At 40.1% G+C, this 25,348-nt stretch overlaps 3 protein-coding genes across 3 annotated transcripts; 2 read left to right on the plus strand and 1 right to left on the minus strand.

Annotated features, from left to right (window-relative positions):
* The first annotated feature begins 3 nt into the window (after positions 1–3).
* Positions 4–6,652, plus strand: LOC129595734 (mitofusin-2-like). Its single transcript, XM_055492822.1, has 14 exons — positions 4–172; positions 435–707; positions 875–1,004; positions 1,154–1,316; positions 1,856–2,194; positions 2,911–3,254; positions 3,523–3,649; positions 3,743–3,847; positions 4,294–4,396; positions 4,456–4,682; positions 4,789–4,986; positions 5,401–5,597; positions 5,735–5,869; positions 6,225–6,652. Exons 2-14 carry the CDS (start codon positions 449–451, stop codon positions 6,343–6,345), a joined length of 2,448 nt encoding a protein of 815 aa, XP_055348797.1. The 5' UTR covers positions 4–172; positions 435–448; the 3' UTR covers positions 6,346–6,652.
* Positions 6,653–7,220: 568 nt separating this feature from the next.
* LOC129595735 (ubiquitin-conjugating enzyme E2 Z-like) lies at positions 7,221–11,675 on the plus strand. The gene is made up of 8 exons (XM_055492823.1): positions 7,221–7,784; positions 8,020–8,303; positions 8,671–8,752; positions 8,820–8,964; positions 9,267–9,341; positions 9,617–9,722; positions 10,056–10,253; positions 11,070–11,675. The coding sequence occupies exons 1-8, from the start codon at positions 7,496–7,498 to the stop codon at positions 11,211–11,213; spliced, it is 1,323 nt and encodes a 440-aa protein (XP_055348798.1). The 5' UTR covers positions 7,221–7,495; the 3' UTR covers positions 11,214–11,675.
* A 130-nt stretch (positions 11,676–11,805) lies between these two features.
* LOC129595755 (EF-hand domain-containing protein 1-like) lies at positions 11,806–16,931 on the minus strand. The gene is given in 11 exon segments (XM_055492858.1): positions 11,806–12,143; positions 12,607–12,799; positions 13,054–13,084; positions 13,183–13,495; positions 13,846–14,204; positions 14,630–14,774; positions 14,839–15,093; positions 15,535–15,849; positions 16,105–16,143; positions 16,145–16,414; positions 16,705–16,931. Coding segments are annotated over 11 exon segments (2,115 nt in total). The 5' UTR covers positions 16,732–16,931; the 3' UTR covers positions 11,806–11,975.
* Positions 16,932–25,348: the final 8,417 nt, after the last annotated feature.

The raw sequence follows: 25,348 nt of genomic DNA on the forward strand, positions 1-25,348 counted from the left end.
TTTCCAAGTAATTTTCATATCGACTGTCGACTCGTTTATAATTTTTACAGTCGTTTAACTTTTAAGGTTTATAGTTTTGGTTTTAGTCGTAAATATTTTCGTTATGTGAATACTTTCTGATTAGTTTATTATTAACCTGGAAGTGTGGAACTTGGGAACGTGCTCCTTTTCTGTAAGGAGTTTGATGGATGTTGTTAAAATAAATCGCTGATTGTGAAACGGCATAAACGCATTTAGTGGTAGAAATAGTGTGCTTCATTCCCCGTACCCTGTGGTTAGATCTGCATAGCCAAAACAGGGAACTGACTGAGAGCGCACTGTTCCTCTCGGGATTATTTCGACTTCAAGCAGACATATCCCTTGTCCTTGTGTGTCACAGTGTGTGTAATTCCCTTTGCTCTTTGGTGTCTGATGTTGATTTCATCGATTCGCAGAGTATCCCAGCTGTATGAACGGTCAGAAGAAGACCATGTCGGCGTACATCCACCGCTCCCAGTCGCACATGGACTCCCCCACCGCCAAGTACTCCGATACGGCGGACGATGACGAAATGGCCGTGTTTGATGGTGAAGGGCGCATCGGCGACCAGAACGGCTTGGGCAAGGTGTCCAATCCGCTGAAAATCTTCCGTGCGGCGAAGAAGAAGATTGGGGATATTTTTAAAGAGCTGGATGATCATATGAAGCAGAGCAGTGCCTTTTTTAACAGTAAGGTGGAGTTCTAGAAAAGTGTTGCGAAATCGAAAGTACTCCAAATTTAAAAATGGATATAAGGATATTATTTAAATTTATATAATTATATGTTCCGTTTTTTAAATGCTCAGTTGAAACTGGTATTGGCAAACTAAAAAATTCGGATTAAAATTTATTTTAAGGAATTAAAAATGGTGGTGTGATTCCCGATGATGTGGCCGTGACGAATGATGTGGATGAAAATTGTGAGAAAATCAGAGGAATTCTCGATGTGGTTTCCCGTGATCACATGAAAGTCGTCTTTTTCGGCAGGTAATTGAATTCAGATATTTCCTAAGAAGGTGGATTCTGGGTGTGCTATGATTAGAGATATTTTATGTATTTTCTAGATTTTTTTCTTTGCCTGTTACGGTTTCTCGAATTATTTTGTCATTTTTCCAACAGTTTTTCGGTTGATTTAGGACGAGTAATGGAAAGTCTTCGGTGATCAATGCCATGTTACGGGACAGAATTTTACCCACCGGAATCGGCCACACGACGAACTGTTTTATCCAGGTGGAAGGTATTGACGGTGAAGAACCGTACGCTTTAGTGGAAGGATCGAATCAGCGCTATAACGTCACGGTAAGTTGCTTTAAAATAGACAAAACTCAAGAAATATGTAAAAATTTTCTTTTGACTGCGCTAGTCATGATGTTCTTCCGTTGTTATTCATATTGTATACATGATATTTTGTGCAAATAATATTTTAATGTGTAACAAAATAGTTTTATTGTGAACAATTCGTTGATCTTAAATAAAATTATTTTCTTAGCTTAATTTCTTACACACTTTTCTTTTATATATTTTAAGAATTTATTGATAAAAATTGTTATTTCCGTTTACGATGAAGAATCGAACGTTTTTCATGAACCTGGTAATGAAGAAGCATTAAACATTGTGTTGTTGTTTTGGGTTGTACGAAGTTTTGTTTAGTAAGTTTTGTTTCCTGCTTTTGTTGTTTTGATTTTTAATTTCATTTGATTGTTTAGTATTAATGTACTTAACAATGATTTTGTGTTTTGCATGTTATTTTTGCTTGGTTTTGTCAAAGAATTTTGTTGGAGATTGATTAATTTTTTATCGGAATGGTTTGCCTGATTTTTTTTTCTTGATTTTTGCAGTCGATAAAAAGTCTGTCGCATGCCTTGAGCGCCGAGCATCTCAGCGAGCAGACGCTGGTGAAGCTGATGTGGCCGAAGAGCAAGTGCTACCTCCTGCAAGAGGACGTCGTGCTGGTGGACAGTCCGGGCATCGACGTTACCGCCAACACCGACAGCTGGATCGACAAGTACTGCACGGACGCCGACGTCTTCGTGCTCGTCGCCAACGCCGAGTCCACGCTCATGCAGACGGAGAAGAACTTCTTCCACAAAGTCAGCACCAAACTCTCCCAGCCCCACGTCTTTATCCTCAATAATCGCTGGGATGCGTCGGCCAACGAGCCGGAAACGATGGACGATGTAAGTGCTTAGTTTAGTAATTTTCGAGAGGCGAATTTTCCATGTAATGAATTTTTTTAAAATTGACAGTAATAATATTCAGCACCTCATGTCCCCCGCTCTCATTCATCTGATGATTGAGGGACCTTTTACCTGGTGCAAGATTATGTTACTCCGAATTCTGCTCATTGACTTTCTGCGCGAGAATTTCCGTGCAATGAATTCACACAGCTGTGTTAAAATCAACAATTATTTTTGCTTGGAATTATCAGACATCTATACTTATTTATTTGTTATTTATTTATTTATTGGCACAACTGCGTTAACCAGCAAGAAATAAAAGAATTATTACGGTATGGTTTTTGTTTAGTTTCCGCTGTGCAACTCTTCTCATGAATTTTATGAATCATTTGAATTATTGGAAATATTGTTAGTAGTTTTGAAAACTTCTTATGTATTTTGATTGTTTTCGATTGCTCTCCCGTATTCCTAAATTTAATGGAGTAAATTATCGATTTTTTTGCTGTCAAAATTATTTTACATATTTTTGAGTAGCTTTTATGTATCAGACTATCACATTTGCCGTATTGCTTTTCTTTGATCCTTTAGATTTGCATTTTTGTGAAAATAAGTAAAATAGCAAGTTGTTATTGTAAAAGTGAAATAAGCAATTAATGTGATTAAACTAAATTAAATTCAAGTAAATTTAAGTGATTAATTTTTGTTGTTTGTTGTAGGTGCGGAAGCAGCATTTAAGCCGCAATCTAGAGTTCCTAACCGAAGAATTGAAGGGTATCTCCAAACAGCAGGCCATTGAGCGCGTGTATTTCGTCTCCGCCAAAGAAGTCCTGACCACCGCCATGAAGAAGCAGAAGAACGAGGAAGTCAATACGGCGAATTTCGCGGACGGTTATTTAATGCGGATGCATGATTTTGAGACGTTCGAACGAAAATTCCAACAGTGTATTTCGAAATCCGCTGTCCGCACCAAATTCGAACAGCACACGGTGCAGGGCCGGAAGATCGCTCGTGTTATCCGCTCACAACTGGAATTGGTGTATGATCGCGCTAACTCAAGAAGGTACGTCGAATTTGTTGCATATTTGTGTTTTTTGTTGTTTTTTTCAAATTTATTACTACTTGAATATTTAATTTTTAATTATTGGGTTAAAGTTTATGCATTGACGTGTGATCCAGTTAATAATAGGTGTATTTATTGCATTTCCGATGAATTTTATGTTTAACTTTTTTTGACTATGTAAAATAAATAATTTAACAGATCATAAATAAAATAAATCATTACTGCTATTTTATTGTTATTTTTTGATTTATTAATTTATTTACTGTAGAGCGAGTCGTGAAGAAGAGCGTCTGCGGCAGGAAGCAGTCTTCCAGATGAAGACGACGCATTACGAGGCATTAATCGTCGAATTCAAGGAAAAGATCGATTTACTCTCCCGAAAAGCTGGACAGGAGGTGTGTTGCAAACTTGCACCAAATTGTTTTTCGAACAGTGTACCTTTAATCCTTTTGCGGATTTGTGCATAATATTTTGCAAATTGTTATCAGGTTATTGCGGGATTCCGAGAGGAACTGGGCAAACTTCCAACGACCGTGAATTCGTATTCACGAAACTGGCCGTTGACGAACGAACAAATGGAAATCTACAAAGCTGTACGCAGTTTTTATAAGCAATTTTTAATCAGTTATCTGTATCAAAATTTGTTAAATGTTTCTTCCAGAATCACTGAAGCAATTTTTTCGAGTAATTATTTTCATTTAGTTATCGAATGTTTCTTCAGAAAATCAGTGGACCAGTTTTTGAACAATTATTTTTATTATATCTGTTGAACGTTTATTCAGAAAATCATTGTTTTAAAAATTATTCAACAAGTTAGCATTAGAACTATTCAGGAAATCATTCTCGTGTTTTGAAAATGATGAAGAATCATGGTCGTTTGCGTATGTTAAAGTTGCTGTTTACTTTTGCGCAAAAGTTAAACTGCCGTTTATGTAAATTTATGCAGTTTTTCTCTAATTTTGCTGTTGTTTTTTATTATTTATTATTTAGTGTCTAATTATTGTGTATTTTAATTTGCATTTATTTTTCGTTCGTTCAGGGTCTGTACGAGACGTTCGAGCGGAATCTGCTGCGCAACTTCGAAGCGCGCTGCTCCGTCCCGGTGAATAATGCCGTTGATCTCCTGCATCGGGAAATGCTGAGTATGAATCTATTACCAACATGCTGCAGTTATCATTACTTTTACACAGTTTTGTGTTAGACCGTCTCGGCGCCCTCCTCCCCGACCAGTCGCGCGACGTCCTCCTAGCCCCCCTCCACCGGCGCCACCGCTTCAATCTGCGCGTCCACTTCGGCATCCCCGAGATGTGTGTCGGCTTCCACGAAGATCTGACCTTCCGTTTCTCCTTAGGCTGGGACCGGCTAGCGCGCCTGGTACTCAACCGGAATGAAGTTCGTAAACTGACATTTTTCGGCTTCTTACCAGCGGTAAATTTTGAACAGTGTGCTGTGATGGGGTGGTGGTGGGAACTTTTGGGAAGAATTTTTCATTTAAACGGTGCGAGGATTTTGATTATTTTTATTTTTTTTGCAGCGTCAGATCGAGCCGCCGCCCGTCCCGGCGGGCTATCCCAAATCGGCGGAGGTCGGGACGACGGTGCGCGATGTGGTCATGCCCAAGTCGGCGCCGGCCGCGCTGCCCACCCAGCCGACGGAGCGCAATCTGGATTTGGTGGAAATCGCGGCGATTTTATCCAAGTGCGGAGTGGGCACCGGCGCCGTTGTCTTCATGGTAAGCTACGTGGTTGAGTGTTGACGTTTTACGAATACTGGATATGCTGCGATGGGTTTCGATATTTGTAATACTACTACTACTAGTAACTACTACTGGTAACTGTAATACTACTAGTAAATTACTATCAGATTCAATTATTTTTAATACATTTTTAAATTGTGCGAAATGCCGTTAGAGTTGGCGAATTTCGCTTCTGCACAAATGGTGTTGGTAACTGCTTGCTACGCCGGAAGTAAGTTTTTCAGCATAATGATTGTATTACTTTAATAATTTAATATTTATTGGAAACATTCATTGTGGGTAACTGTCTGAATAATGTAATAATAGTACATACTTTGGTCGCAGTTTTGTTATTAAAATAAATCAGTTAATTCGTGATTGCGTTAACTAATTTCGTGCTTGATTTTTAAGGTATGGCGCAGTATTGGTTGGCGTGTCATCGCCGGGGCCGCGGCCACGTACGGTTTGCTTTACGGCGCCGAGCGACTAGCCTGGCATTTCCGCACCCGTCGGCGTGTGTTCAAACAGCAGTTCATCGATTTCGTCAAGCCACAACTGGCCAGTTTAATCCATCCGACGGCCAACAGTACGACGTGCCAAGTTCAGGAGTAAGTTTTGTCGCATAAATAAATTTAATTAAATTAAAACTAATTGATTTAGAAATTACATTTATTTAAAATGAAATTAATCAGTTGGTCTGTTTTTCATCGGAAGTAACGGAGGATTTTTGTGGATAATGTTGCAGGGAATTGACGTATAACTATCAGGAATTATTGCGGATGGTCAACGAATCCACGATGGAGTTGTCGGAGCGCATCGCCGCGCTGCGGAAGGAAGTGCGCTCACTGGATGACGTCACTTCGCAGGCGGATAGTCTCAAGTGCGTTCGTTATCAGCGCCATCTGCATAATAAATTTTTTTCTTGCTAAATTTAGCTGAATTTTTTTACATGTAGACTAAATTTTGCTGAATTTTTTGAAATGTGGATTTAAATTGATGCTTCAGATAGGTTTAAATTTGATTCCATACAAATGTACCCACGCGGATTTAAACTAATTAAAATGATTAAATTTATGAGTTCTGATTTTTATATATCCTAGATTTTCTGATTTGTATGTATTTTTATGGATTATTTAAAAATATTTGCTGTTTGAATTGAAATTGAATTCAACATTTTATTCGTTTCATCGAGTAGGTACCGAACAAAAACATGGTTGCAAATTTTTCTGTTGCAGACGAACATCGGCGGATGTGGAGATGAAGCTGCAGAATTTCCTGGACAGTTTCATCGCGCCGCAGCAGTTACAGTCCGGCGAAGATCTGACCCGTCCCAACGAAGAGTTCTGGGCCACCTAAGACGCTTGTGTGTGTATTGCTCGCGAGCATTGTTTGATTTCTTCGAACACCCGACTGCATGTATTTATTTCCTGCTGCGTTTGTACCTGAGGTGGTTCCTCACTAGTTTGCAAAACGGTTGGGAAGAGTTTGTTGATATAAACGTTCGACTGTAGTTGGGGTGATTTTTAATGTGTTTTTCCTTATACTGTGTTTTTTTTGCCGAATTTTTCTCGGCTGTTTAAAATGTGTGGTTTGGTTAGTTGTGTTAGGAAGTTGCTGTGTTTTTGCCTTTGGAGAATTAAAGGTTATTTATGCAGTTAAGAAATGCTCATTCGGAAAATAAGAAACTTTACAGACGGCTTGAAAAGCGCTCTTGTAGAAAAAGAATTATTTTTGATATCTTTATTGTATTATTTTTGTCATAATTATTTTAAATTTGATTTTTTGTATTTATCGATTATTTCATTTTTTTATGTTTATTATTAATTTGTTATCATTATTTTACGTATTTATTTTTGTTTCCTTTCAATTTTGTACCGCGTTTTAAAATCTAGCGCAAAGCAACTAAAAGTTGAAAGTAAAATTTTCGTTTTCAAATTTTATAAATTCAAAATCCTAATAAGTATTTATTATTAACTCATTATGGTTTATAATTTATACCGTAAAGAGTAATGACAAGAATGCGGTTATGATGTCAGATCAATGGAGAATTTTTAGCCGACACACACATGACTGCAATTTACACCGGAAGCGCGGCATACCAATTCCACTAGGCAGTGTATTTCCGTCACAATTGGAATTTATTATCGTATGCATTTGTGATCGCGCGCAGTTTATGGAAATGGTATTGGTATCGTTTTCTTTTCCTCGCAGTGTCATGTTTTCCAGATTGCTCAGTGCTCACTGCAGAAAATTTGCTTCTCCAGAGGAAAAATTTCGCACAACTGCTTTCCTCTTTACGTTTTTTGTCTGATGCAGCTGGTCTGTGTCTTCCACGTTTTTTAATACGGCAAAACAGCGAACTCTCATGGTGGCCAGTGTGCCCTGCAGAACCGCGTAAAACAACCAGCTGCAATTTAGTTTTCCAGGTTTCAGCTGTTGTGGTTTCTCAGCCTGTTTTCAGTGTCCCATTTTGTCCCATACTTTCCCCCCACATTCTCCACAGATCATGGCCGACGGCAATGAAAATGAAGTGGAGATGCTATCCGATGATTCGGAGGAGTACGACACGGCGCAGGAGTACTCGGATGAATATTTCCCCTTCGACAACGACGACGCAGCAGCCAGTGCAGCTGGTCCGCCAGGCATTCCGTCGTTCATCTCCCCCTACGCCAATCCCGCCCAGGCCCCCGCACCGGCCCCCCAGAACGGCGCCGTCCTGCCGCCGTCCGCCAATATCGTCAACTGGACCGGGTACAGTTATTCGCATCTGCACTCGGGCGGACCTGCGTACCAAGGTAGAAAATAGTGGCTAAAAAAATAAAGTAGTGCCAGTTGTACCACGGCGCATTGGCGTTTCCCCTGTACAGCGATTGGCTGTAGCATGGTGTAGTACCGGTGTGTGACAGTATGCGATGGGTTTACCGTTAAATACGGCGTTACTTGTTATGTTTATGTCTGTCTGTGTACATTTGTGGTAGCCAGTACAGGGATTGAGTACGGGGAAGTTCAGTTTTTTCTGGTTTTTCATAGCAAATCTGGCCAGCCAACTGCAGCAATCCGCCGCCGCGTTGCAAGCGTCTGCCGCCGCCATGGGCATGCAGGTAGGAGCGGGGGCGCAGCATCTGCCGCCGCCGCCCGCTGTCGGCGCCCCTCCGGGGCCCGGCTCCCCGGCCAACCCCTTCATGAGCGAGATGCGCATGCACAACTCGTGGGATCCGCTGCATTCCGCGGAATGGGACCGCAATGCGCCGAGCGATCTCTGTCTGGGCCGTATCGCGCGCGATCTGCACAGTTTATTCACCGATCCGATTCCGGTAAGGTTTTTCTGCATTTTATTCCTTATTTTTTGTAATAAAGCTTCCAGCCCCTTTTTTTATAAAATAATGCGCACACTGCAAGAATGATTTGATTCTATCGATTTATAATGATTTTTGACAGAATATACTGATTTTATTCTGTTTATTTTATTGAACAAATTTGATTTTCCAAATTTGGACCGACACATAATAGTACGTCATCAATAATGGGCTGTACTACACGTGTGGATTTTTCAAAAATCGTTCATAGTTTAAATTTTTATTGACAGTGTCTGTTTAACATCGGGAACATTTTTTATGATTTTTGAGGGAATTTTTGCTGATTTTTTCACGAGTTTTTCTGCATTTCTTCATGTTGTTGTAGGGCGTCGTTGTGCATGCCTTTGAAAGCAATGTGACGAAGATGTTGGCCTTGATTACGGGACCAGTGGGAACTCCGTACGAAGGCGAGGAAATTGCGCACGGGATACCGAAATATCGGAAAATTTAAAACGGAGTTTTCGGTGTTTTTAGGTGGGTTTTTCGAGTTCTTCCTGCGCTGTCCGCCGGATTATCCCATCACTCATCCACGGGTGCGTTTGCTCACAACCGGCGGCGATACGGTGCGCTTCAATCCGAATCTCTATGCGAACGGCAAGGTCTGCTTGAGTCTCTTGGGGTACGTACGAAAAAATTAAAATCAAATTTATTACAATAAAATACTGTAATATTTGGACAATAATGTGTTGAAATACGGCATTAATTAATGATTAAAGGAAATGTTATTAAATAGAATCATTGCGGAATAATATTGATAAGTAAAACGTTAGTTTATTTTCAGCGACTTTCATTACGGGAATGGATGTTATTTAGTTAAGAAAAGCCACAAAAATTACAAATAATTGTGGACGAAGTGAAGAAATTAATATACATGTAATTTTGGCTAATGTTGTGAAAAATGTATCGGTTTTTTTTCTGCAGAACTTGGAGCGGACCAGCGTGGAGTCCCGCATTGAATATCTCCAGTTTGCTTCTCTCAATCCAGAGTCTCATGGGGTAAATTGAAAATACTGATACTTATTTTCCACACCACCATATTCACTGCGATGCAAAATATCCAGAAGCGAATTTTCTCGTCAAAATATATTCGAATAAAGATCGCTTGTGGATATTTTGAATATCCAGAAGCGGTCTTTATTCGATTATATTTATGACGTGAAAATTTATTGCTCTAGCTGATTACTGATAGGTTGTCTATGATTGTGCTTCCATCGATGATTTTCCTCTGGTAGTTTTTTGTTCTCCCGACTAAAGTGCTGCTTGTTCTTTAGGGAATTTCCCTATCGTAATGAACCGGGATTCGAAAAGTCTCCGGAGAACAGCCCGGAAGTGGTGCGCTACAATATCGCCATCAAACATGAGACGATCCGCGTGGCGGTAAGATTTACGCATTTTTCTTCCGTTTCCATAATTTTATTAAGTTTTTTTTGTACGTTATTTGAAACTGTTCGTCTACGAATTAAAATTGATATTTGGAACGTAAATAATATTTTACTAATTCATGTTGATGATTTTTTAAAAGAAAATGTTAAAAAAATGTTTGACAGAAGAGAAACATCTGCAAAATATTTTTGCCTGTGGCTATGATTCGTATGCATATGAAGCGTTAAAATCAGTTGGATATAGTCGACGCTAAGTCGTGTCAAGTGTAAACTCAGAAATAAATAAGTTAGACTGATTAATGTTATTTTTTTCCTTCATTTAATACAGGTAATCGAGATGGTTGAGCTGGCGCTGAAGTCGGTGCAGCCGATGGCGGTGGGAGCCGGCGATGAGTTCAGCAAGATGCCGGAGATGTTCCGCAAGCGCATTCTCACGGAATTCCTCCGGATCTATCCCAATTATCTGCGTATTATCGACGAACAGATGAAGAACACGTCGGCGGCACGCCACGGCGGCGGTATCGCGGTAAGGATTAACAGAATGCACTTAGGCGATCGCTTTATGTTATATGGTGTTTCCTACTTATTTTGTCATTCGCTGATAAATTGGTCTGGATTAATCATTTTAATGTTGTTGTCGAAAATATGTTGCAGTGCTGACAATTATTTCTTCCTAATTATTTCTTCGTTTTTAATCCCTAATCCTTAGCACTGTTTTAATTACTTACTTAATATTATTCGGTATCTTCTTTTTTATTAAAAAGCATTCAGTATCTTTTGTTTATATTGTTGGTAGCTGGGTTCAATATTAGATTATTTCGGTAAAATTTGCTGAAATGTGTTTTGTAAATATATAGTTTGTAATTGACTTTTTTTCGAGCAAAATAAAGTTCAAGAAATCCTGAATAATTTTTATTAAAAAATTCAAAATTCACTTGGGATTATAAGGGAAAGTAAGATTTAATTAGGCACAAATAATTTAATATAATAAATGGAATATTAAATGGACAAGCCAATAGTTATACTTTCCAACAAGTAAATGTGTACGCGTACTTGTACTGAATTTTCGATACTGAACAGTCGATTAAATCGCACTAAATTAGGATCGTTTCAAAAAAAGTTAGTTTCAGTTAAAATTGTATCAGAAATTAAATTAAACCTTAATTGAAATCGTTTTAAAAAATCGATGAAGCGCATTTAAATTGCATATTTAAATCAAAATCGTAAGAAATATAAATTAAATCTTTATTAAAATCGTTTGAAAAAATCGATAAATCGCATTTAATTAAAATCGTATTAGAAAATCGATTTAACCGTAAATAAATTTTTTTTTCGTTGACAGGCGCATTTCATGGAAGGCCGCATAAAGTACAACTGGAAGCAGCTGGCGGAGAAACTGCCGCCCCTGCAGGAGCGCGTGCAGGCAGAGGTCAGCAAGTGGAACGAGAAGGCCGACAGCGGCATGGACGATATGGGTGATTCGTGAAAATTTGAGCGACGGTTTTCTGGCTCAACGCTGTCAAGTGTCCAGTTGGAACGGCGAGGTTGTCCTTCAAATTAATTCGTTTAATCAACAATTCTTTCCGCGTTTTTGGGGTGTTGCGTCGGCGGGATATTCGGGAAAGGGAAAACAAGGGGATGTTTATATTTTTGTGATGGGAACTGGGAATGCGGTATGAAATTGCGCACTGTGTATAAAAATGTTTTTTTCTGTTTGATGACAATTGGCGGTAACGGCGAGTTGATGTTTTTTCCTTAACCTCGGAGATTTTGGATGTTGCGGTTGTTTTTCGGGAGGGGATGTTTTCAATGAGGAGTGGATGATTGAGGTTACTGCTGTTTTTCGGTTTATTATTGCTTATGCCGATTCAGTTGAAATGGAATGGGATTTCAAATGTTTGCGAATGCATTGTGTAGAAAAGTGTTCAATAAAATTTTTTAAACGGGAAAATAATTTTTTTAAATTCTGCCGGTCTTGGTTGAACGCACTCATCATAAAAATCACAAGGACGGATTACGTTGGCAGTTCTAGCGACAGACACTAGATTAAAACTGATATTTTCACCGTGTTACTTTTTATGCGGCGCCAGATACAAGTAGATGATTTTATTTTTTTTTAAAAAAATATTAGTTTTCAAAATTTCCATGGTTTACGAAGTAAATTTTGTGAACTATCAGTGCATGATCATGCTAGGTTTTTGCAAGTTGCCACAACTCTACGACAGTTCCATGCAAAACCTTTATGGAATTAATGAGAATCTAAACGAAATTTCAGTGTCTCCTTCCGCGGCGGCTTCATCTCCGTCTGCAGCTCCGCGATACTTCCGGCATGCTCGAAAACATATTTAATAAATTCCTCCACATAGAGGTGGTCGGTGGCCATTTTCTTGCAATGTTCTCGCGCCTGATTTACCATCTACAATACACCAACATCATGCAGACGTCTGCGGCAAATTGTTGGCTTTTTCTGTTTCGCATAAAATTAGAATAAACTACATAGTGTATAATAGACCAAAAAGTGTATAAAACAGAAAAATATATTAAAATAAAACGGTAAAAACTGCATATGCTATACTAAACGAGTACTTCATGTACATTATTACGTTTTGGCCGGAAGGGCAGAAAACTGGCGAAGTGCAATTCATTAAACACATTAAAATATAATTATACGAGTACATATTGACCGGAAGTGTCAAAAACCAGAAAAATACAATAAAAAAACGTTAAAAGCTACATTTTCCATATTTAACGAGTACTTTATGTACTGTTTACTGGTCGGAAGTGTATGAAAAAGACGAAGTAAAATAAAATAAAACGCTAGAAAATAATTACACGAGTACTTATTGACCGGAAGTGTATGTATTACTAGAAATACAGACCTGTTCGGCACAATACCGATCCACATCTAAGCCACCGGATGTGCACACTTTCTCTACTAAATCGCGGGTCACGATGCAGTCACTGCCGACGTCGCCCTCCGACAACAGCAGAAGGAGGTATTTGGGATTATGTAGGATCCAGTATTTGATTTTCTGCATGCATTTCAGAGCTCTGGGTACAGCCTGGGCTTTTCTGTAGAAAATAAAGGAAAATTCAATAAATTAAAATAGAATCAATCTAAAATAATTAAGGCTGCTGAACACACTGTTGCTCCTCTGTTAACGGTTCCCCGGGGCGTGTCCAGTTCTATGGGCTTCTTGGATTCGTCGATAGCTTGTCGTATCTGTGCTCCTTTCTTCCTCTGCAAATAATTGGTCAAACTTTACGCAGTGAAGTGAATAAAATGATACAATATTAATCAACGTAAATAAAAATTTTATTCTAACGGTTTGCAGTAATTATATATTAAATCTTTTCCTGTAAAGATTTTATCAAGATGCAGCCGTTATTTTAATGAGTTGACAATTTAAGAATTAGTTTAAATTTAATTTTATGAATTATTTCTGTATTTTTACCAGTGAAAAGATTATGTTTCTCCAAGATCCGCAGTATTCCCGGATCCGGTGTGGTCAAGCGAAACCTGGTACCCCATAAATTCAGCACGTTGCCCGGCAGAAAATGCCGCCAGTCGTAAATCGGTGCCGGCATTGGTGTGCGTTGGAACGGACCCGGCTGGTAATCGGGAATGGGGCACTGCTGCCGCCGCAGGAATTTCCGGCCGTACGTCGCATCTCCCGGCACAGTATGTTCGTACACGGCGATGGTGTTGTCAGCCATATAATAAATTATCGAGTAATCCGGGAGATGAGCATCGGGATGGTGCGATAACTAAAAGCGAACAAACGGTTATGGGCATTAAACTACATGAAAGCAATTGTAATTCCTGTAACTGTTCATGATTTTTAAGTAACTAAATATTTTAGACTTTAATCTACAATATTAAATAGGGAAAATAAATAAAGGTCTAGTCTGAAATTAATTTAATTAGTTAAATATCTTAAATACATATTTAACTATTTACCCACTAACTACCGGGTAGATATTTAATTATACGTCCCTTTCGACCCCTTGTGTCATGCATTATGGGTTTAATTATTTTTGATTTTTCGCATTTTAAAAGCTATATCCAAAAGCTTTAATTATTATCGGAATTGTTTTAATTTTTTTTAATAGTATACCTGCTTAGCCGAGTATTTGAACGTGTCGTCGGAGAAGCACAACTGCGGCAGCTCATTAACCGGTCGCGCTTGCGGCTGGATTTCCATGACACTCTTCATGGAATCGTCATGCGTGCCCAGACCGTTGTGCTCCGGTACGACCAAATCCCGTGGCGCTTTATGCGGGCGGCGCTGATAGCGGCTGCGCCAGTCGGCATTAGCTGGCATGGCTGGTTGGCAATTCTCATCCCACCAGCGCCGCGTCCATTCCGTACACTCCACCAACAAGATGTGCCGACCGTGCAGACGCAGCGTATTCCCAATACAGAAATCTTTCGGCTCATAGTAGGTGAATTCCGGGGTCGGCTTTTCGATCGGACCTGAAAAAAAAACACAGTTGTGAAGAAAATCGTCATCTTTTCCGATGTGTTGAAGCTCACTATAACGTCTCAATTAAAGTGGTTTAATACTGCAAGATATATCCAGTTAAACGGCGGTGCATAAACGCTGTTAGCTAAAGGTCATCTCGAGACTGTTAAAAAATCTTTAGCTTTATGTTTTCTGAGCCCGTTTGAAGGTCACGTTAGAGCAGCTGTAAACGTAGCTTGATTTTGGAAGATAGGAATTAGACAGCAGCATATAACCGGGTTCTCTAAAGGTCATCTCGAAGAAATTTCAAAAAACTCGTATCTGTACTTCTTTAGACCGTCTAAGGTCACGAATAGACTATGTTTTAACAGCTTTCAGAGTTTCCGCAAAAAAACTATAGATCATGGTGAAAAATATAATGGCAATTAAAGGTCACCTAAAGCGGATGGGACTTGCTGCTCGACGGGATTCTTCGGTATGCGACTGCGCCGAATGACCGTGTTGAGTGTGCTGCCAAATGGATGCGCGTCGTTATCTATACGGAATTCCATTACCCGGATTGTTTCATCGCAGAAGTAATACTACCCAAACGAAGCATTTTATAAAATAAGTGCTTAGACACTGAATAACGAAGGTATGGCGTACTTCGACAACAACGGGTCGGCAGCGCGCCAGCGGGAAATTGGTATCGTCCAGTATGCCGACAAACTGGAGTTTTTTGTCGTCGGGTACTTCCAGATGATAGGGATTCGGTGGATACAGCGGTTTCCGGTTGCGCTTGTATTCCGCCAAACGGTGCGAAAGGTCACGCTTAGCGGTGGATTTTTCCCAGACTGGGTCTTGTTTGGGCGCTTCCGGTGTGCCGATGCTGTCCATCGGGAAATGGGTAACCCAGAATTTCTGCAAATAATAGGAGATAGGTTCTGTAGCAAAAATGCTTATTCACTTCTGATGGATAGGCTAAGAGATTAATGCAAGATCTGGTTTCTGAATTAGGATAAAAAACAAGTTTTTGTTAACCAATCAGTTTGCAAACTTAATCTGTTTACTTAGACGAGAACTGCAGTTTTTCTTTCTTTCGTAAGTCTCCTGTTTTCTTGAGATTACAAATACATTACTTATTCCAAAAACACCTTCGTTTCTCCGCGCGTTTAAAATTTTTCAGTTTTTATAAATTTTCGTTGAAAATTTTCAGTTCTCTTATATTTTGGAGAATCATTGGTCTGGTAAACGTTCATTTGGGGTAGCCAGAAAGAGCTACGAAAAACCACAAAAATAAAAGAACCTGCACCCATGTGACTCTTATTCTCATATTTCTGTAGAAAGTATGCAAGAACTGACCTTCGTGAATGCATCCGCTTCATACAGACGAATCTTGTACGGTCCAATGATGTAATCGTTTCCAAGTTTAAAATCATTGGACTGATAGGGTTCACGGTCCACAAGTAAACCGTTACGGGGCCGATAATACACTCCGCGAGGGCACAGGACACCCTGTTCCACACCGAAATTCTCTAGTGGCGGCTCGAACACGTGGATGGTATCGTCCTCCAGATGGTAGTATACCACCACCTGCCGGACACGGTACCCGTACTCCGGATAATGAGGATCGCAGTCCTTCAAGTCCTCCAAGAAATATCCGTAATAACGGAGAACCTGCAAAGGTCACATTTTTTAACAAATTGGTTGTACTTGGATTGGTTCTTAAAATACTCTGTAAGGGTGCAACCTGCAAAAGTCACTTGCAACTTGCAAGTATGCTTTGAAAAGTAAAACATTCAAAGCAATGTTGGGTGCTTCAGTTTCGGGATTTTTGAAAAAAAACTGGATAAGAAAATAAAGAAAATGCACAACTTTTTAAAACAAGGCGCTGTGGGTTATTATGACCTTTTGGTTGTTTTTTTAACAAACCATATTCGCATACAGTGCAGACTGTGGCAGAATGCGCATGTTTGGGCGTGGCTTTATCGAGGGTTTTGGAGGGAATCACGTACTCTTCGCCGCTCTTGCGACGGTACACCAGATGCGAAGGGTACAGGTTGCCGTGGATGGCGGGATCCTGGAAAACGGCGTCTGGGTGGGCAAAATGCTGGGTGTTGTGGTCTTTCTCATAGCGACCCGTCGTGTCATAACCCCGCGGACCGCGATCTTCACTGGCGGATACAGGCACTACCGGGTATCCGTTAATCAACTGAAAATGACGCCGTGTGCGTACTGGTTCCTAAAGGTCAAGGCGCGGTGTATTAGCAAGGATCGATTCATACAGTCCTAACGTTTTTAATCTGAATTTTGGGTAATCTGGATGCAATAAATCGCTGGCAGAGCAGCGCTACTGCCTGCTGCGATCAGGTTCAGTTTTGCGCTACAACGCAGCCCTACGTCATCTGCTGAAAGTTTTTGAAGTAATAATTTGGGATTCTTTGCTTCCAATCTTATTCAAAAATAAATATTTAAACATAGATAATAATATTAATCAAAAGTCAAAACAGAGGAAGAAACTGCGACAAGTACCGGTCGTATCCAACTGAACGGATCCATTTTCCTGTCCGGATAAAAATCCGAAAATGGTTTGTCATATATTTTAGGGGTAGCTTAATTCGCCCAAAAGCAACTTAGCATGTAGGTGCAATAGAATGCCTAATCATTTTAGATCTCTTTGGCTACTGAGACGGATTATGAATTATCAAATGTATTTATGGCAAAAACCTGTTAAACATAAAATTAAGTACACGATTAATTCAGATACTTCTATCAATACTTCTATCGATGCTTGTAGTTCTACTCGATCGAAGGGCTTGAATCCTGTTCTGTACGTACTTAAATCATAAATGCTTTGTAATGGCAGTACAGCGCGCGTACAAATACAGTACAACCACGTTGTCCACCAACAAAATAATTATAAGTAATACTGTGCTGTAATTTTGACAGTACTTACTTATTAATTTTAGCGTTAAGCGATGATTTTGTTAAGTACAGTATCATTCATTCAATGCAATCATGCAATCCATGTTCGAATACAACTTTCGGCCCACGTCGGTATCGTAAGTTTTCGGTACTGTTGCTGCACATTACTAGAAAGTACGTAAAGCATGAGGTATACTCCATCTGGAGCGCCTCCAGTTTGCTAACTGGCCCCAGTTAGCTGAAGGTTGTTTATACTTTCGACCTCCAGTTCCCTCCCAGCTTCGGTTGTAGTATAAACGACCCTCAGCTTGTCTGTAACCGAGAGCTACTGGACTAGCTCCGGTTCGAAACTGTCGTCAAAACTGAGGAATTGAACGAGTTCAATTTTTACTGTGGACTGGAGCCTGCGCTGAATTTCTTTTTGTTGCACTTCATTTATTTTGATCGTGTTCGCGTGGTTCTACTCCAAGTTTCTCTTGTAAGCTTCTATTGTGACGTTATTTCTGGACTCGAATCTCCTAAAATTTTATTTATTGGTTTTGTGTTTTTGACTTTTCTCAACGATATCGGAGTCCTTTTTTTATTAATACGTCTTCAAAATGCCTCGAGCGCCCACCCAACCAAACTTTTCCTCGGGCATCCGAAGATGCTGTAAATGTAGTTCCACGTCCAACTCGCGCATCTATTTTACAGCGTTCGAAAATTCCCCATGATCACGCTTATGTGCATGAACATACCAGCGACGTTGACGGAATAATTTGATCGTAATAAATCGTAATTAGCAAACGAACTGTTTGACGCAGTTATGAAGTACGAAGAAGACTCTAGCGCAGGCGATCCAGATGTACTAACAACGCAAGTTTTAAGCAAGCAAGCTCGCTGCAGATTGAAAAACTGTCTCAAAGGAGAAAATGCAAATCAAAAGATCTATCTGAAGTGATCGCACAGAACAATCAATGAAATTATAAATGTTTAAAACAACTATAAGAAGAGTATAAAGCTAAAGTTACTAAAGTATGTTCTTTAAAAGTGCCATTTATTGTGCCAGTAATAATTCGTAAAATTAACGCGTACCGATATTTGTGTTTATACTGCATTGGCAGTTTGCGCTTCGGGCAATCTGCTTAAATTTCTGAATCTGCCATACACTGTTGGATGCCGCCAACTGTGCTGGCCAGTCTCTGTATCGGTTTCGATTTTATCTGGATCTGGAGCCGTCTCCCGACGGAGTATACCCCATGCTTAACATATCTACAACTAAATAAACATACAGTACCTATAGCGTAGTGAAAATTAACATACATACAGCGTAGTGCTTGCATGTTCGTATTGACAAGAACGTTCGTAGTTCCTACTAATGTATGCTCCTACTGTACGAGTATGCCTAGCAACAGCAGACGCGCTAGCTGTGGTACCAGGCCTACAGCCATAATGGGCGTACTGTGCAATCATGTATCTCCGATATTTATGTTAGTACTTGATCAAAGTCGATCATTTCGATCGAAGCTGCTTAATAATTTTTTTCAGAACGATGTGCACAAGCAAATTTTCTGATGCAACATAAAACATTAATACTTACCAGAACCCAAGACTTTTACAAAATGCTAATCTGCTCGTAATATTCCTGTAGATATTATTTGGACCTATTAAATTAATCTACGGTTAAATCGCCAGAACCGAATCATGGCGTGTCTGCATTACCTGCTGAATGCCATGATGCCGCAATTGCCCACCCAGCTAGCTTTAATGCGACACTCAGATTTCTGGAGACGCAGGTGGGAATATTAACTGAGGATATGTTTATCTACCAAACAGCTTTTACCGAACAGTATTAAGTTCACAGCACTCCCACTGGTCAGCCGGTAAGTAAAAGAAATTAGCATCGTTCTGCTAGTTACTTACTCATGCGCCAAGAAAGTTTCTGCCAGCAAATCCTTTTAATTATACGTAGCGCTTGACTGAGTTTTACAAATACCAAGGCTAATCGTCCGCAAAAGATTTTGCTTTGAGCCCCGGAGGTGCTTATGCACACGTATCGACCTTTTTATGCTTCCCCGACGAAATTTTTAACACGCGTTTAACCATGTAAATTTAGCAGAATTACGTAGTCCCGGAATAACGGACAGTAATCAGTTGGCCAGAAGGAACGGCAGTCAAATACTCGTCCAGCACCGTTTGCCGTCTAACACTGCCAGATATTCTTGAAGCGAATCAGGATCATTATTTTGCAGAATAATATGAATCAAGAGCGTAAAAAAATCGCAATTGACACAGGGCATTGTCTCACTGAACCACCCCCAAAATTAAACTTTTGTCGGTATAATTCGCATTTCGCAGTTTCAGTAGCGGCGCCTTCAAGCAGACCCTGCGTGCACGCCGCAGTTACAGAGTCACTACCAAGATTGTTATGCGTCAGAGATTTTATAAGGCACACTTTAATGTGACCGTAATTAACTTTTCGCGGTGCATAAGCTACAAGTATTGGTCACGCTAGCGCGTGACCAGTTGTGTTTCAGGTATGGAATATTGAAGATGAACAGTTTTATAAGGGTTTCAGGCGGCTATTATTTTAATATATCTTTTATTTTAATTTGCATGGTTAACTGAATTAGGCTGATTTACACAGGATTGGTTGCGTAACTTGAGTTGACAAATTTGAACACGCGAATCTTGGTAATAAGCAAATGAAATTAACTGGGTAACAAGCAAATCAAATTAACTGGGTAGGACTTTAACGAAGTGGTTATAAATGAATATGACAATTAATAAGTGTCACGTCTTGGCACAGGTGCTACAATACAACTTGCGTACGACCTTAACATCACTGCAACATTTATATTCACTTAGTAACGAGAACACCTTACCACTTTTAGCAACGAAAACACATTACGGCGACCTTCACTTCGCTGTGTTCGCCACCATACACTGCATTCCATACAGGAAACGCGTGGCTCCTTCCGCCACTTTCTCACTAGATCCTTGACTGATCTGCCCTGAGATGGAAACGTCTGTCGCGCCAATTACGGACTGGCCTCCTATCAGGCTCGCTTCTGGCTTCACTAGACGGAGCTTTCTGGGACGTAACTCCACTTCTCTCACGTTCACGCCCTTCAGTGTCTTTAATATCCGCTGGTCCGGATGGGGCGGTTTGCTGGCTTACGTTAACTCAACTTCCCGCCACTGTCACGTCTTGGCTCAGGTATTTATTGTGCCACTTTAGCCGGGTAGATACTAATATAATAATGGGAAGAATACCCTAGAATATCCCGTTCTCTGTAGGTCACAAAATATACAAATGTTGCTACGCGCTAAAGCGTGTAGCCACTGTACTACAATATAATAATGTTCTGAAGAAGATAATGATAATAAGAGGCATGGCAGTATTATCTATACATTCATACAATCTTACCGTCAAAAGGCGTAATTTCGTGGGTTATTATGGATAAATCAACGCGTGGTCGGTTTAAGTCAAGCTTAGTCTTGAAATGATTCTTATTTTCCATAGGTATTTACGTAGAATTTTGATTGAACCTAGACCCTTCCAGTTCCATAATCTCTCTTAGTCGTCTTAAGTACTGGAGAACATACGAAATCCATGTTTGTGTACCTAACATAACGGGATCATCGAGAAATTACGTATGAAAAGTAAGGACGAGGGCAGGGTGACGCATTTTGCAGAACCATACAGTTAACAATACTCAGGAACTCAACCACCACGAGGGGCGGGTGGGATTTTTGTGGTCTTTTGCCTTCCTGAAATTTGTGGATGATCCTGACAAAGCACACTCTTACTTTTTATTTGAGATACCTGACATCTGTACAGTACGTTTATTTTAACGATAAGTACTTACAGATATAGGTGAAGTAAAGTACAGATACAGAAAACCGTAACTATGAATCTGAGAATATACTGTACTAAATTATTATTTACTGTTACGTATAGTACAAAATTAAAGTACTTAACGTTAAAAAAGGTTTATAGGAGGACCTAACCTAGTCAGCGCAGATGCGAAAGGCTTTTGTACCCTTGCAGCATCATTCACACAGTCTTACCGTCCATTAGGCGTCCAAACGAAATCTGTAGATGAGTGACCGACCGATCTACCACGACTCATGAGCAAAATCTCCATATGAGCGAGTAAACGAGCTACCACCACTGTCCCTTGGGCAAATTCTGTAGATGAGTAAGGGGACCGATCTACCACAACTGTTCCTTGAGCAAAATCTGTTACGCGAGTGAGTGACCGAGTGGTCTGAGATAATCCATAAATTCAAGCCTGACCTTTCCAATACACACTTGCCGAGCGCGGAGCGCGAGGCTTACCTTGTACAATTAATTATTAAAGGTAATCGCAAAGTGCGGCTGTGATACACGGAGAAGGCCGAAATGCCAAGTTGCCGAAAAAAGCGGTGGTCGAAACGAGCTGCTACCAATCACTTTGACGGTTTGACCGTTTACCAGGAGATGTCAGTTATTAAATTTTGTTTTCAGTTTTTAATGTTCTTGATTTCTTAAAATTTCAGAGTGCGTCCAGATATCATACTTATAGTCTATCCGCGATGTCTGTTATGGCCTCTAACTTACCCTTCCTTACGGCAAACCTGATCTCGTATGTGCCTTCTTAGATTAGCTCTATGATCGAATCTTTGTCCACAGATCGGATTCGGACACGTGCCTAATAAATGGAAAGCCTGATAGCTAGGGTACTCGTAGCCGATGAATAATTCAAATGAACGAGAACTTAGATTTACTTCCAGGTGGATACACTGGCTTGCATCCCCTTTTTTTCTTATTTCTCAAATTTTTGTGCATGTCATCGTCTTCGTGCGAGTTTGCAGCATCACGATGCTCATCTTCCTGCATCTCCTCATCAGGGCAATACGCGCCATCCTCATTATTCCTCCTCTTTTTCTGGCAACATATTGAGTTGCCTTTTTTCTTCTCGCCATATAATTTCTTTTCCACACCCTTGCGAGCGGAGCGCAAATTTTTGGGCCTGATTACTGAGCGACAGGATTTCCGCCCTACCACCACTGTCCCGTGAGCAAATTCTGTAGATCAGTAAGCGACCGATCTACCACAACTTTTCCTTGAGCAGGATCTGTACGCGAGTGAGTGACCGAGTGGTCTGAGCTAATCCATAAATTCAAGCCTGACCTTTCCAGTACACACTTGCCGAGCGCGGAGCGCGAGGCTTACCTTGCACTATTTACTATTAGTATACTAATAGTATAGTACTGCCATGTAAGAGGTTATATTTATTGAAAGAATGATACTATTCGTTGTTCATCCAGCATTGCTGCATGTATTTTGACTACTGCATCTTGCTTGGCTTTTTTTAAAGCGATACGTGTTGTCCTGTTTTTTTCATCATTATATTTTCTTTTTTGGGGGTGATGCAGGTTACGTTTGGCTTCGTAGCTCTTCTGAGAATTTTAGTGTGTATGGCGTAATGCGGATTATATCCATAATTCTATAAATAAAAATTGTTCACAAAATGTAATACTTTTATTAATAGTCAGCTATGGTGTATTAGCTTAAGTTTGAATTGGATTGTTGATATCTAAGTTGTGGCAAAGAAAACTGACGATCTTTCCGGGATGTTTGATTAATGTGATGTGGGAGGTTATGGCTACTTTAAAACTAAATGTTAGAGTTACTGTCGTGCGTAGTAACACGGTTTATACCTAATATTTTTGACGTCGTCTAAAAAGCACCAGAGAGTGGTGTTGGGAGTGTGGGTATCGATCAAGAAGTCCCGAGCTGCAGCTTGCTCCGCCTGATGAATGGAATGGCTCATACCGACTCCGATTATACCGTTCAGGGATGTATATTTTTTTGCGATGATCAACTACGCATCAAATTACAGCAAGAGACTGTTGTGCTGCCATTTATGTTGCACCATATAGCGGCAAACATATTGTCAGTATGGTTGGCACTTGGCAGGATAGTCCAGCATGCATTCAGGCCACAAAGAACGGGGGAAGTGTTACGCCAAAACCGTTGTTGCAGATTTCGCGCCATTTCTGGCTTCACCCTGATTGCAAGAAAATGTTGCAGATCGGCTTATCCTGGGTTCATTTCTTTGCTGCTTCTTCTTATTCATAAAATTGTTTGAGTTTGGGCAGTTCAAAATATGTCAATACCAGTGTATCACCAAGGTGTGTAATACCTCTTATAATAAGATATATTTGGCTTCCTTGTTGAGGTCATAATATTATGTTTTTCTTTTATTTATTCAAACGTCATAACGCCAACAACAGTTACAAATAAGCTATAGTTTACAGGGAATTTAAAGAAGCAGGCAAGTCGTGCTAAGCATACGCACTGAGAGCGGATGGCGACAGTGTTTTCGCCGCCTGGAATAATGTGGCTTTTTACCTGCAGTTCATAATGTGTAGATGTTCAGCACAGTTATACAATTATAAGAGTCGGCTCCCAGCGCAACCGCTGTGCATAGCTCTGGATTCTCTTCTTTAAACCGGACATGTTAGTGATCTGGTCGGGGCTGGCCCGCCTGGCACACAGATCGCTGTCGCTTTTCCAGGCCACTAAGGTGTTCCAGTCGCCAACAGACGGCACAAAGTGCATCCAAATTTGGCGCCACTCATTGCGTCTGACGGCATTTTCAAGCAGACAGCGCGGTAAAAAGACTTTTGCCATTACAAATATATACAAATATAACTGATTGTACTTTACGGTAGGCGGGTCCAAAAGATTATAAAATGATATGGAAAGTTCCGTCTTTTCCGGTTTTGAATAGTTTTTCCCTTTGTGGTGTTCGTTTTTTAATAGAGGGTGCCGCAATCTCGGATTCAGATGATTCTGAATTATGATTTGGTCCTGGTTCTTGTTACTCATTCCTGAACTGCATGGACCGGAAGAAATTCATTGTACTGGTCAGCGATAACGTGCTCGCAATCCTTGACGAATAATCTATGTCGTTGTGCTTCAGTGATATTTTTGTGCTTCGTTTTACGGCGAAACGTATCTGAAGTAAATAATTTTTTTCTTTTCGGCATTATGCCGGTAACATAATGACACTAATAGTATTTCTTTTCGGCATTATGCCGGTAACATAATAACAATAATAACAGTTTTTACCCATCTGGGACTAGTGCTTTACAGACGAAAAACATTCGGACTACTAAAATTCTATATGCCTGATTATGTTACACAAGAAACGCTTCCGGCTTCGGTCTCCGGGGTTTCTTGGCTCATTACGTGGAATTATGATATATTGTATTTTAAATAATCAATTCAAAATTGGTAATAGCAACCAAATGTTTCGCTACAGTGGCAGAAGAAGCGGATGGTCTTATGAACTGACTGAACAAAATTGGCGAGCTTTGTAAGATTACAGAAAAAGGAGATGCTGGTTTGTGACGTATGGTGCGAAGGTACTGTATGTTGATACTAGAGATATTTTTAATTAATAATATTATTACTTTCGCTTCGGTTTTTGGTTGTTTTTTGGGCGTTGATATGATCGGTCGTATAGTATTTCGCTTGGTTTGATTTAATTTTAAGCTTTGGTTGCTGTCGATTGATCCTGAAGGTAAAAGACTGCGTGATATTGCGCAAGAAGTGGACGGTGTGTGTCTAACTGAAAGGGCATCTTGTCGATGTACTGCTTCTTCCTAAGTTCATCCGCAAGTTAGATCGACGATTTGAAGCCTGAAAAGTTGACGTATGTAGGCCTTAAAATAATTAATTTTGTAATGGCATAATACGCTTTGCTTTTGCATATTAATGGCGGAAGTGTTGTAAGTAATGGACGTAATAACGATAAGAATGCTACCATACAGATAATACGATAAGTACGATGTGAAGCGGATCATCGCCCTCCTCGCAAGAACTTTCACCGTGCTTTGATCGACTGGACGGTGTTGTAGTTTTGGTTAAAATAATTATAGGATGTTTCATGTTTGCTTAGAACTTCTCATCAGAATTTATCATATTATCATTACTTCTCATACTTATCCTGGCTCGGAAGGTGCTGAATTTCTCTTGACCGGTTATCGCGCTGAGATCCAAACAACGCATTCGCATCGGCTTGATTACAATTCTGTCGCCGTCCCACTGCACTGCAACACGCCCGGATTTAAGCTCGTCCAGCAGGTCCATCACATCACCATTCGCGAATGCCCTTTCGTATTCGCATTCGCGTATGACAAAGTTTGGCCGAAATGAGCAAGCCGAAGAAAACGGTTTAAAGTGATGAAGCATATGTACATAGACTATACGAAA

This window comes from Paramacrobiotus metropolitanus, unplaced genomic scaffold, assembly GCF_019649055.1.
Source record: "Paramacrobiotus metropolitanus isolate TYO unplaced genomic scaffold, Prichtersi_v1.0 Parri_scaffold0000082, whole genome shotgun sequence".
Taxonomy (NCBI): domain Eukaryota; kingdom Metazoa; phylum Tardigrada; class Eutardigrada; order Parachela; family Macrobiotidae; genus Paramacrobiotus; species Paramacrobiotus metropolitanus.

Coding starts and splice junctions, on each gene's coding strand:
- LOC129595734 (XM_055492822.1), top strand. CDS start 449: ATGAACGGTCAGAAGAAGACCATGTCGGCGTACATCCACCGCTCCCAG. Junction 3,650..3,742: donor CCCGAAAAGCTGGACAGGAG/GTGTGTTGCAAA, acceptor AATTGTTATCAG/GTTATTGCGGGATTCCGAGA. Junction 4,397..4,455: donor CCTGCATCGGGAAATGCTGA/GTATGAATCTAT, acceptor GTTTTGTGTTAG/ACCGTCTCGGCGCCCTCCTC.
- LOC129595735 (XM_055492823.1), top strand. CDS start 7,496: ATGGCCGACGGCAATGAAAATGAAGTGGAGATGCTATCCGATGATTCG. Junction 8,753..8,819: donor AGTGGGAACTCCGTACGAAG/GCGAGGAAATTG, acceptor CGGTGTTTTTAG/GTGGGTTTTTCGAGTTCTTC. Junction 9,342..9,616: donor TCAATCCAGAGTCTCATGGG/GTAAATTGAAAA, acceptor CTTGTTCTTTAG/GGAATTTCCCTATCGTAATG.